Genomic DNA, 12076 nt, shown 5'->3' with positions numbered 1-12076 from the left:
TTTGATACTGAAACACACCTAATGCAAAATCAAGCTCTAGAAAACCATAAAGACGTAAAAGCGATGTCTAATCACATATTTCCACAGAGTGCTTAGTGAGCAACCTGATGAACCACAGGTATTAGCAAAGAATATAGGTCTATGGTGACCACATATTGAAAATCTGTTAACCCAAATCACTAATTCTTCAAAAACAGGTGTCGCGCGTCAATACCAATGTCCAGTACAATGCAAAATAACGTGCTGGATGATGCAGGAATATCACTGCACTATTTCAACACATCGCTAAAGCAAACTGTAGCAGCCTGACTAGGAATGTCCGAGAAACGGTGCGTTCACCTAGCATGGAGCCCATTAACCAACAGGGGTCTGATAACTCCATCTCACGGACAGCCATTTGAATAATCACTTCAACAAGGGGAAATATTAAAAAGCCCCTCAGTGAGACAGGGCTGGGCAAAGGGCCACTGCTGAATCCGAAATAAGCAATTATTATGCGAAAGGTGTAGGGCTGTCTCTTACTCTTCCATGTAAGTCTGCAAAATCTGTGCACACCTCGCATTTAATTCAGCGTCATTATGGGGCATTCAATATTGCAGAAAGAAATCCATCTGCCTGTCATCAATAAAAAGTTAAACAAAACATCCAACAACCTACCTGTTAAAACCATGCAAAAAGAGAAGAAAATGCCACATGCTATATAAATATAACACACATTTGCGCTTAAAAGAGTTATCTTTGTAAGGTAATCAACTTGGGAGGGGGGGGGAGACACACCAAAGGGGTGCACTTTGTACTAAAATCTCAGCAACTATTTTACACTAGGTGACATTTGACAAACCTCAACACATTAGGCAAAAATTAATAGCACACTAAAAACACAATAACGAAGCATCAAAGCAAAAGCCGGAAGAGGATCTAGCTATATGATGCCAGCCCATCTGGTGTCTAGCCTATGGCATCGTTTAGCAAAGATGGAGTAAAGGGGGAGGAATGCAAAATGCCAGCAGTTCCAGGTAAGTTTAAGCTAAATGGCAGGATGCCCACTGTGAACCCTTTGGGCATGTGGGATAGCAGACCATATACAAAATTGCCACAAAGCCCAACATCCTGACATGGGAATGATTACCGTCATCACGCAAGAGAAGCCTTGTAGAACCCATTTTGTACCATTTAACAAAAAATATATAGCTGTAAGGTGAGACACAGGGAAGATGCTCAAAAGACCAGTTCTGCCAACTGCAGGTGTTACGAGTTAAAATCGTATTAAATAGCCTTTCAAATGCCAAATGGTAAACATAAATGGGGGGGGGGGGTATCAATAATTCACTATAATCACAGGATTGGAATAAATGTCCATGATTTTTTGCAGGATTTCTGTGATGTCTGCTGTGAGTTTGTACATTTGTGAGTTTAGCTCAGTGTTCAATATTGAGACATTATTTAAACAAGTAATTAAAATGGCCAACATACCGAAAGTATGTCCTATGTCAAAATAGTCTTTCAGTCTAAAACTAGGTCTATTTGTAAAGTTTGAAATGTAAAACTCAACACTCATTTCCTAATGCACAGAGATCCCAATAGAAAAAGACAGCAGTTGGAAGATTGGAACTACAAGGCATGCTCTGACAAGTAAATGATTGAACTATCATTTTCTGTATTCTGAGAGTCTACAACCCAAAGACAAACAGGTCTGGTGCTAACTTGAATCTTTTACAGACACTGTTGCATTAATACTCACTGGGGAGCCTGAGCTTACGGGCAGCTAAGATACTCTGAATACAGTCTGTGATCATGATGACCATTAAAACATCAAATTCGTAAAGATAAAGATAGCTGATAAGTCGAACGTACAACATCTTGCAACCAGTGAAACTGGCAGAATATTCTGTAAATAAGAGGAAATCCCATCACCGTCCAGAAAAATAAAACTGGCAGACGGCGAGCAGTCGCGGGGAACAAAAGTATTTTAGCAGACGCAGTAAATAATGCAGCAGAAAACAGTGACGCGTAGTACAACACGGAGGGCTCAATGTTGGACAAAAACCCATGTGTTTATGGTGCAGATACCGGTCGGCAATCGAACAATTCCAAAGTGGGCAGAAAAAGGGCCGATCAATGCATTCAACAGATGCATCAGCGCACATATTCAGAAAACTACCGGTTTAAGCAACTTAAGAGCGAAATCAGATCATTTTGCTAACCCTAGCTACGACAGCGGCATTTCTGCCTGTCAAATCCGAAGAAACTCAAAGACAAAACCCCGCTGGCCACGACTTACCAGTCTACCTCCAAAGTTGCTCATCATCCTCCAAACCAGCAAGCAGGTACTTTAGCTATAACAGCTACTCCAGTGCGGTACGTTACCACTTTTTGATATATCTTAGCACAAGACCCGAGCTTGACTATGCTTTAGATGTTCTTGACTTTTTGGTGGCCGACGGTATTAGCCAGGCGTGCGCTGTCCGGCTGATGCACGGATCTAGTTAGTAAACGCCATCCGCGGAGTCGTGCAGTCGCTTCCTGACAGAACACAGCTCAGGGTTATTTCTGAACTAAACGCCAACATGGCCTTAACAACCTCACACCCTCCACGTTCAGCGGCACCAAGTCGCACTGGCTGTGTTGGGGGGCGTCACGTCCGTCCGCTTTAGACGAGAAAGTTATTAGAGCAGCGCGACGTGGCCGGGCGAAGCTCGGGGCAAGCGCCTCGCGCGGACCTCGCGAGCGTTAGCCGCCAACGGCTAAGCTCGGGAGCCGAGCCTCGACGGCTTAGTTGACGGCTGCTAGCTGGCTAGTCCCAAGTTCTGCCCGAGTGTCGGGGATCTTTCGTGGTGCCCTGCCCGACGTCGGCAAATGCCCTCCTGCCGTGTACCGGGTCCATCCCCGCAGCTTCACTCTCAACACGCCTCACCGTGAGAGTCGTCCGTTTCGCGGGCCCGACTTCCAACTTCGACCCCGCGATAGCGTTATCTTAGCCTAGCTAACGTTAGCTTATCTTTAGCTTAGCTTAGCTTAGCTTATCTTATCTTAGCTTTAGCTCGCGACGTTCACCGCTCCACACTTACCCGCGGATTTCAGAGGCGAGTGCCCTGTTGAACGAAGCGGTCCGGTTTAGTCAATGTTAACCGTCCCCCTCCCCTTCCTCGTCGATAAAAAGCTCCCCTCGCGTCCTCGCCCTTGTTCTCCGAGCGTGTCGTGGGTCAGAGACCCGCTGTCCGTTAGCCGGTTTGTCCGTGGCGTCCCCTCTACCTCTCCGCCTCTCGCGTCGCTCCTACTCGTCTTTCTCTGGACAGCTTACATCCGGGCACTTTTTGGGGTTTTGCTCCGCTCTGAAACATCCGGAACTACTTTTAGGCTTCGGCCGCAGCACGACTGACAGTACCACGCAACCTTTTAATGTAGACAGGCGAAGTAAATAGTTCTGTAGCGTTGGACATACAGTATGCAGAACATACCCTGGAATAAGAATACAGTTGCAAAGTCATTTGTACTTTGCGAGCATTGCACATACGACAGAATACAAGTTTTAGTTGCCTTTTTTACTTATAGTTATACTGTTGATTATGTAAAATAGCAATTCACTTGATCGAACGTTTGCTGTCCACCGCCTTACTTGAATTAAAATCCTTGCTGATATATTGCGTGTATTTCCCATATTACTAGCATCGCTAACGGATTTTCGACGTATTAATTGATTTTACTTATCAATTTTAGTATATTTCAATATAGAAATATACATGCAACGTAATGTGACACTTTTTAAATTTTGTGACACTTATAATAGTTCAAAGAAATGTGAGCTCGTGGCGTACATGATCAAAAACACTGGACATATTTGTAAGTTACTATTTTCTGGAACAATAGTGCCCCCTGTAATTATGAAGGCAAACGACTTCGCTTTTGCAGCGAAGTCAAACCCCCCACTGGCCGCAGTGTCACTAAAAACGCAAGCAGGTTTATCCGTCTACATCAAGTACATCCCAAAAGCTGCTCAACCCAACCACCAAATGTACCTGATCAGGTAGGTAACCATCCAGGTACATCTGTTAACGTATGTAAAATTCTTTTTTTTTTTTATATATATATATGCCAAGTTCATATCTTAATTAGAAAAATATACAGTGAATGTGGGTTTTTACATATTTTGAACAACTATATATATATATATATATATATATATATATATATATATATATAGAGAGAGAGAGAGAGAGAGAGAGAGAGAGAGAGAGAGAGATCTGTATTCGTCCAGAAAAACCTGACACAGAAATGATAAACCTCTCTATTTGCACTACACTGGTTTATTTCATTCTGAGCTTTGACTGACATGACGAACTGCACCACGCGGTGCTGATTGGTTGTAGTCCGGTGCTTCTCATTTGCATAAAGTTAAGACCTTTCTGCGCTCCCTTCACAACTCCACCGTGTACAACCGCAACCTCTTTACAAAGAAACAGAGAAACAGAGTGAGAATCACGCATCCTCGTTGCAATCGATAAATGTAACGTGAAGATGCAATATTCCACCGCGTATCGCGGTGTATATAGATCATATATACGGCCTATGGTTTGTGTATTAAGACAACTCTTGTTGCTTCGAAAGTATGTTTTATCCTTTATTTTGTAAAAAATGCTACGAAAATGCGCTAGTAGAAATTATTTTCGACGTCTCATTACCCTCCATTTCAACGAAATGCCCGAAATGTTTATACAAACCTTTTTGTCTGGGCCACAAAAGTTTTACATATAGATGAACTTAGACCATGTAACTTAAGAGGATTTTTTATTTTATTTTTCTCTTGTAATATCATCCAGTTTTTTAACTCGAAAAGGATTTTACCACCACTAAAGCTATAAATGTTTACGGAGTTTGACCTTAATTTCACAAAAGAAATCATTTGGCAAATTATGATTTTTCTGAATTCGTCTAGGGCTTTTAACTTTTAAACTTTTATTTTGAACGTATGCGGCAGCCCCTCAAATCAACGAATCAGAACCGTGGAGATCACGCATGCGTGGTCAATGAGAAGGCTATGTTCCTGGTCAGCCTTTGAACTAAAGTATATCGTAACCGTCTCCATCGTTAAAACCTCTTGTCAGTTTGTTGTGCCGATCTGATAACCCGACGTTGCACAAAGTAAGGTCTTCAAAGATGTTTTCTACGTGTTGCGCATTACTGCGAACATGTCTATTACACGTATGCTAACTGGCTAGCTAACTAGGTTAGAGTTAACTGTACAGGTTTGTTTTATAGGTCCGACCCTAGAGTTGAAAGGCTCTATTTGTGTTGAAATAAAAAACTAAGAGCAAGTTTCCTTTTAGTAGATATTGTCTATTCTGATATAGCCTTAACCCAGTCGTTGGAGGGTATTGTCTGCGTTGCTATTGTTGCAACCCTTGGTCTTTTGATGGCATGTCCACTACACCTCTAGATAGGTATTTTATTACCCTGTTAGAATAATTTTATTACTCTGTTAGAATTTCTGTCTTGTGTTAAGATTAGTGTGAATGAAAACACTGAATGAAGGTATTATCCATGCCGATGCCAAGTGTGTTGATTCAGGTGTTTACTATGGCACATTCGGATCCTCTGGCATCTGCTGCAGTGGAGGGGCGCCTATGTGAGGAGTTCGCCATGCCCTCTCACGTCGAGGAGGTCAAGAAACTGATGGCGGCATTTGCCGGACAGCACGGGGCCGCCGGTCGCAGGGTCGTGCTGATCACTTCGGGGGGCACCAAGGTCCCACTCGAGTCCAGAACGGTGCGCTTCCTGGACAACTTCAGCAGTGGGCGGCGAGGGGCCTCCTCAGCGGAGCATTTCCTCGACGCTGGGTACGCCGTCATCTTCCTGCACAGACACCGCTCTCTCTATCCATATACGCGCCGCTACGCTGGCGTCAACCTGCTGGACAGTCTGAGCTTCGAGCAAGGTGGGGAGGGTGCCGAGCGGGTGCTTGTGGATCAGCAGCAGCTGCCGGGCATTGCAGCCGTGCTACGGCGGTACCAGGCCGTGAAAGCCACGGGGTTACTCCTGCCCGTGGAGTTCAGCACCTTGTCGGAATACCTGCACCTACTCAAAGCTTCCGCACAGGCCCTCAGTTCAATAGGTAAGCAGCTCACCACCCACAGCATGCGTCCGTGTTTACTCGGTGCGGGTCTGAGGTGGCATGTGTGGCATTCCATGTTTCTCAGGCTCCCATGCCATGTTTTATTTGGCCGCGGCGGTTTCTGATTTCTACATCCCAGCTTCCGAAATGCCGGAGCACAAAATCCAGTCCTCAAACGGACCTCTGCAGGTACGACACAGAACGGTAATCGCACCTTTAACGCTTTACGCCCGACGCACTCTTCCGATTCTGGCTTTACGGGGCTTGATTTTGTGTTTCACAGATAAGTATGAAGATGGTTCCTAAAATGCTCTCCCCACTGGTGAAGAACTGGGCGCCAAAAGCTTTCGTCATCTCGTTTAAGCTGGAGACGGACTCGTCCATCCTCCTGGAGCGAGCTCGTCGAGCCCTGGCCACCTACAAACACCAGGCCGTCGTGGCCAATGTCCTGGACACCCGCCGCGGCTACGTGGCTGTGGTGACCGAGGACTCGCGGCATGAGCTGGTGCTCACAGATGAGGAGGCTCAGAAGGGGGTGGAAATCGAAGAGAAGATCATCTGCAACCTGGCGGCTGCGCACACGCAGTTCATGAGCCAACACGCATGAGGGAATTGTTTTGCAGTTGTGAGCAAAATGCCAGCTTCTAGATTCAGCCTAATTTACAGTAGAACGATCATAAACCCAGGAAGATGGCAGTGCGGGATAGAGTAAAATACCGAACGTTCCTCAATCCAGCTCCAAAAACATCTCCAAGCGCGTTCTCCACATTGCACTGACTGGCTTTTCCATTTGCTGTCTAGACGTGCAAGGTTATGACAGATTTCTGCTTGTATTGCTTATAAAATAGCAGCCCTTGACTGATCCGCCCAACTAAAATAGTAAAATTGAGCATAATTGGCTTTGTTAAAATCACGCCAGTTATGCCATGTTAGAATTTATAAGAAAGGGAAGAGATGGAAGGCTTTAGGCTTGCACAATTGCTCAAAAAGTGCCACTTGTCAACACTGCATAAAACACATGGTGCTTTTACTGTTAAACCGGGTATGTGGCACACTATTGGTCTACAGGTCACAGAACTTTGTTAAGGTTTGTTTTTATAAATATGGACTTTCTATAAAAAGTATCAAGCATTACATGAAAATCCACATCTGTTCACTAGTACATGGTATTTGAACTTCAGCTCTGTGAATACAACATTCATATCTGCTCCCTCCCCCCCCAGTAAAACTGGTCCCTATATCTAGATGGATCATTTGAGTTTGATGCTCTTCTTAACTCCAGCACGAATACCAGAAAGCTCTCCACTGTATCTTGCCTCCTCGCGTCGAACCTCCAGAACCTGAAACAGAGATAGGGCTTTGAGGCCATTCTTAGTATGAGAAAAGAAGCACTTAACGGCATTTAGCTGATAATTATCTCTTTGGATAAAAGTATGACAAAGCAATTTGAGCCATTGAGGGTTAAGGGACTTACTCAGGGGCCCGGCTGTGGTTGGGCTTAAACTGGTAACATTCTGGTTACTAGTCGAGTACCTTAACCACTGAGCCGTGACTAAAACATATTTTAGGCAGGTGCAGAACCCATACCTGTCCCTTTCTGCGGATCTTGGCCCGCCTGTACTTTTCTCTGTGCTTGACTCTGGGATTACGGTCAATCTTTTTCCTCTTTGGAGTGAGTCCTTTGTTCTTGGCCATCTTTACAAGGAAGAAGATAAGTGTTTAATCGATGTGTGAAAGTAAATAGTCAAACTTACTATTGCTGCTTAAGAAAAGTCAACAGTATGAAGCAAAAGGAATCTGATGTTCTGGCCCAGGATGTGGACATGAGTGTTTTTAATTAAAAAGGGAGGCTAATCAATTTGACGGTCTATTTGTTAATTTGAGTTTTCCTTTAGAGTTTAAACATACAAACCTATTTCTATTATTAAATGCGGGAACACAAGGCCAAAATATAGCCCATAGTTTACCCTAATACATTTCACAATTAAATTAACAGCCAGAACCTTAGAACACACAGTGACAAATGTCTTACCCCAACCACCACCCATAAAACACTCAAATATTTGAAAGTTCTGTTGTATATAAAAAGGCCTTAAAAGACTTAATCCCTTCTGCAAGCTGCTTCCCTTTACCTGGTAGGTAATGCCTCTTTTAGCATCTCCATCTTCCTCTGCTGCCTCTTCCTCCTCGCCCTCCATCACCGGCCTAGGAGCGAACGCAGCTGCAGTAAGCTCTGCTGCCCATTTCAGGCCACACGTTACGTTCGCTGAGGTGAACAGCAGAAGCTGCGCTCACCTGTCCGGATCATTGGCCTTCCTCTTCAGCCTCAGCATCTCCTCGACGCCCCTGTAGAGCAGCAGTGCTGCTTCCTCGTCCTCGTCCGACCCCTCCGCGTCTCCCGTCTCGGATTCCTACAGCCAGACACGGATGAGTACTCGAGACTCGGGATTCACAAAGGACTGCGTCGTCTTGGATACGTGAAACGTTGGTGTTGTATGGGAAAATGTCACATTCATACCTGGCTCTTGTTGAGCGATTCACTGCTGGTTAACCTCTTCACCGCTTGCTCTCGCTGGTCACTAGAGAGCAGCTGGCACAGTTGAGGAGCAAGTTTGGCATCAACAGCTCCTAGTTCGTTTATTAACTATGGAAACAAATACTCATCTAAAATACTAATATATAAATTCATAATGACTAACTGGCACAGAAATTGTATCTAGTATATTTGATTTTAATAAAAGAACAGCACTTACATTTCTGAAGGTCACCAGTCTCTCAATCACTGGATGGTTGTGTGCTGGAATGCGTTTGGCTTTTAAAACCAAGTAAAAACTTATGTTTGTGCAGTAGCTGGTGAAAAAAATGAGAGAGTAAATTTAGTCTTTGCAAAGCTTTCAATTAATTGATGTAAATATATGCAAAGACCCAACGGGACACTTACTTCAGGTAAAGCTGCTGCTTCATGGCAAGGTAATTCGCCCCCTGGTGGAGGTAAAAGGCTCTTTATAGACGACGCAACCATAAAGCAGAAATAAAAAAGGAAACTTTAAAGCCAGCAAGGAGAAATTAAATTTGTTGGATGAATACGACCCACCAATTTTGGCTAAAAAGATGGCCTCACCTTTCCTGGTGGAATCTGGCCATCTTTTACCATCTGTACAAGCGGCTGAATCTCGTCTCTCAGTTCTGTCAGCTAAACACCGCAAAGAACGAGGAAACAGGACAACAACTTTCAGAAACTTGCACAGGGCTTCATGAAGAAGATGTGCTTCAGGAAAATAGAACGAAGGACCTCTTCAGGAATATTGCAAACTTGGCCAGAACCCTGCAACATGCCTTAGCCTTGAAGTCTTTAATGAGTTCCAGCAGTTCTGGGGACTCTTTCTTCAGCAGGCTAAGTTTCTGTTTCTGGGACATCGTCTTCAAGTCCTTCACAATCCTCTGCTCCTCTCCTTCGGTCTTCTCAGTTTCAGTCTCCACGGCAAACTCCTGAAGGGCCACAGAGATAAAATGGTACAACTGACAGAAACATCCACAGTTATGCACAGGCAGTTGGTTAAAGCAGCTGAGATTCTTCAGAAATGTACCTGGAGCAAGTTTAGATCGTAATCTTCCTCACTCAGGCTGCCGACCAAACGTGTCTGAATGTTCTTGGCTTCCTCCTCTTCTTCCTCGTCCTCTGCCTCAACATACTCCAGAGACTTACCCTCTATACACAGATACAAAGGTAACACTGCAACAATTTCTGCATCATAACACTACAACAAAATTAAACTGATTAAAATGTGTATTGTGTGCAGGTATATAATATTTATGTTTGTGCGGGATGCATACTTCGAGACGTATAATCAGAATCGTAAAACATTCTCTTCTTGCTCCCCCAGGCCATGTCATTTGGAAGATCTAATAAAAACAGGCAAGGATTTCTTTTAATGGAAAAAACTGAAATGTAAAAGAACACACAATTGTTTAAATAATTTTTTTTTTTAAGAATTACAACAATAACGGAAAGAGAATAGATCGATTTTCTGCCAGTAACCCACAAAGTAAAAATCTCAAAGGATTAAAATGATTTACTAAATTACCATCATCTCCTTTTCCTTCGAGGTCACTCTCCATATCGGTCTCCTCGTGTTCATCACTGCCATGCCTGTCTTCCTCGTCCTCATCATCAGAATCTTCAAGTGTCAGGGGCATTATCTCTTCCTGAACGGGCCACAAAAGATTACTGAACACGGCTCAGTATGGCTATGGACCTCCTCAAATATGAGTAATTACCTAAGGAGATAACCTTATTGATCGGTTGGAGGTTATAGACATTTTCTTCATCTACTCACCTCACTGTCTTGGTCCATGTCTTCACTCTCCATGTTAACTCCATGAGACAAGAGAGCCTAGAAAAGGATGTTTTCAGTACAGTACAGGTCCAAACTGGGACAATAGTCAGCTCTGAAAGAGCATCTTACTCCTCAACACACACAACTCACCGAGATTTTTTTGCTGTGAAATTCATCTATTTCATCCTCCACATACTTTGTTGAATTCTGATGACAGGAATAAAAACATTAGAAAATGCGATAGCTACATTAGATCACAATATTCCACAATAACAAACTAAATTACAATTGTAGCCAACATATTAACATATAACGTAACTAGTCAACATAATTCACGCCACAACCTGCAGAGGAAAAGGGAGTTTGCACACCCATTACCTTGTCCGGAACGTCTTCATCCTTAAAGCAGGCGGGATCATCACTGTCGTGGGTTTCTGTCTTTGGCCTTGGCCTTGGCCTTCGCACAGCCCTGCTCGGTAACAAGGATTTTTTTTTAAAAAAAAAACAGGCTTAATAAAGACCGCAATCGTAATGAGGCATTCACAAAAACAGAGCCCGAGTACGTCGGGGGTGTAAAGGGCGAAGGCATTTTCCTCACGTTACGTTGGAGCTGAGTGTGTTGTTGGACTGCAGTAGGAATGGTTCAGAAAAAAAGGCTGATCTGAGTGGAGTCTATTTTTTATCTGATCGTTTATCGACGGATTAAACAAAAGTCACATCTAAATCGGTTACTATCATTTCAATTTCAATCATTACTAAATTAGCTGGCCAGATAGGCAGCCGCTTGGCTCGTTAACGTTACATACCTCCTTGCTCGAACCATGCTGTTCTCAGGTCCTTGGAACAAAAAATGACTCGGGTGAGTTAAATGTGTGGATTTGCAACAATAGCACTACACTCTGAATAAAACAATGAAAGGCTTGACAAGATCAGAACTACAGCCGGGGTTTAAAAAAATAACGCACACGAGTCTACCGACACGCGTTTACACGAAATCAACGGATTATTTCCGGTCACACGTCAAAATAAAAGTCGAACCCAACTAAACATGGACGTTTAAAACCTCTGGCTGCATAATGTACTTAGTATACTGTGAGTTACAAATAAATCGTTATAAATATTAATGCATATTCACTAAATAGCATAAATTTGAAGTCTGAAAGGTAAACGGATTTTTGCCAGTGCTGCGTTAGAAAATACCTACTTTAATAATACCGGTCAAAAATGATTTTGCTCCTCGCTAAAATACTTGTTTTTGTATGTTTACGCTGAATCTAAATGTGTTTTCCAAAATTATCACCCATAGTTTTTTTCAGTATACTCCCGTTATTATACATAGTATGAAATAGTAGCAAAAAAGTGGAGTACATTTTAGAAGTAAATTAGTTAGCAAGTAATTGTAATTAGCAAGTCACTTAAAATCATACGTGACATTTTATTAAAACAAACAAACAAACAAACAAACAAACAAACAAAAAACCCTTTAAAGTCAACGTAAACAGTACCAAGGTTCCCGTGTATGGCCTTTTTAAAGGAGCCACACGTCTGACGTCAAAGGGCGTGCCCCCCCCCCCCCAGCGCCGAGACACGCCCACCGCGCCGCGCGTTCACGTGCGCGCGCCCGCCGTTC

At 43.4% G+C, this 12076-nt stretch overlaps 3 protein-coding genes across 5 annotated transcripts in view; 1 reads left to right on the top strand and 2 right to left on the bottom strand.

The window, feature by feature from the left end:
- foxj3 (forkhead box J3) overlaps positions 1-3297 on the bottom strand; it is an 87331-nt gene extending 84034 nt beyond the window's left edge. The window contains exon 1 of the mRNA XM_035520299.2: positions 3069-3297. The gene's annotated coding sequence lies outside the window, so the exon portion shown is untranslated. The remainder of the gene's footprint in view (positions 1-3068) is intronic.
- A 1509-nt stretch (positions 3298-4806) lies between these two features.
- Positions 4807-7359, top strand: ppcs (phosphopantothenoylcysteine synthetase). 3 transcript variants are annotated; one of them, XM_027028952.3, is made up of 4 exons: positions 4807-5139; positions 5609-6109; positions 6195-6298; positions 6393-7359. In XM_027028952.3, coding segments are annotated over exons 1-4 (930 nt in total). In that variant the 5' UTR covers positions 4807-5138; the 3' UTR covers positions 6717-7359. The 3 variants fall into 3 exon arrangements, with proteins under 3 accessions (XP_026884753.2, XP_081561937.1, XP_026884752.2); XM_081705811.1 differs by having other exon boundaries at positions 5553-6109; XM_027028951.3 differs by having other exon boundaries at positions 4810-5139; positions 5566-6109.
- On the bottom strand, positions 7120-11973 carry utp3 (UTP3 small subunit processome component). The gene is made up of 16 exons (XM_027028950.3): positions 11253-11973; positions 10825-10915; positions 10597-10653; positions 10447-10503; positions 10195-10315; positions 9944-10012; positions 9697-9818; positions 9446-9598; positions 9231-9302; positions 9051-9091; positions 8863-8959; positions 8628-8753; positions 8405-8520; positions 8242-8314; positions 7697-7804; positions 7120-7449 (listed from the first exon to the last, which is right to left on the bottom strand). The coding sequence occupies exons 1-16, from the start codon at positions 11267-11269 to the stop codon at positions 7360-7362; spliced, it is 1410 nt and encodes a 469-aa protein (XP_026884751.2). The 5' UTR covers positions 11270-11973; the 3' UTR covers positions 7120-7359.
- Between the last annotated feature and the right edge of the window lie 103 nt (positions 11974-12076).

Source organism: Electrophorus electricus, chromosome 22 (assembly GCF_041902795.1).
Source record: "Electrophorus electricus isolate QZ-2024a chromosome 22, ASM4190279v1, whole genome shotgun sequence".
Lineage (NCBI taxonomy): Eukaryota > Metazoa > Chordata > Actinopteri > Gymnotiformes > Gymnotidae > Electrophorus > Electrophorus electricus.
Note: the sequence above shows the minus strand (reverse complement) of the source record. Positions and strands in the feature narration are given on the sequence as shown.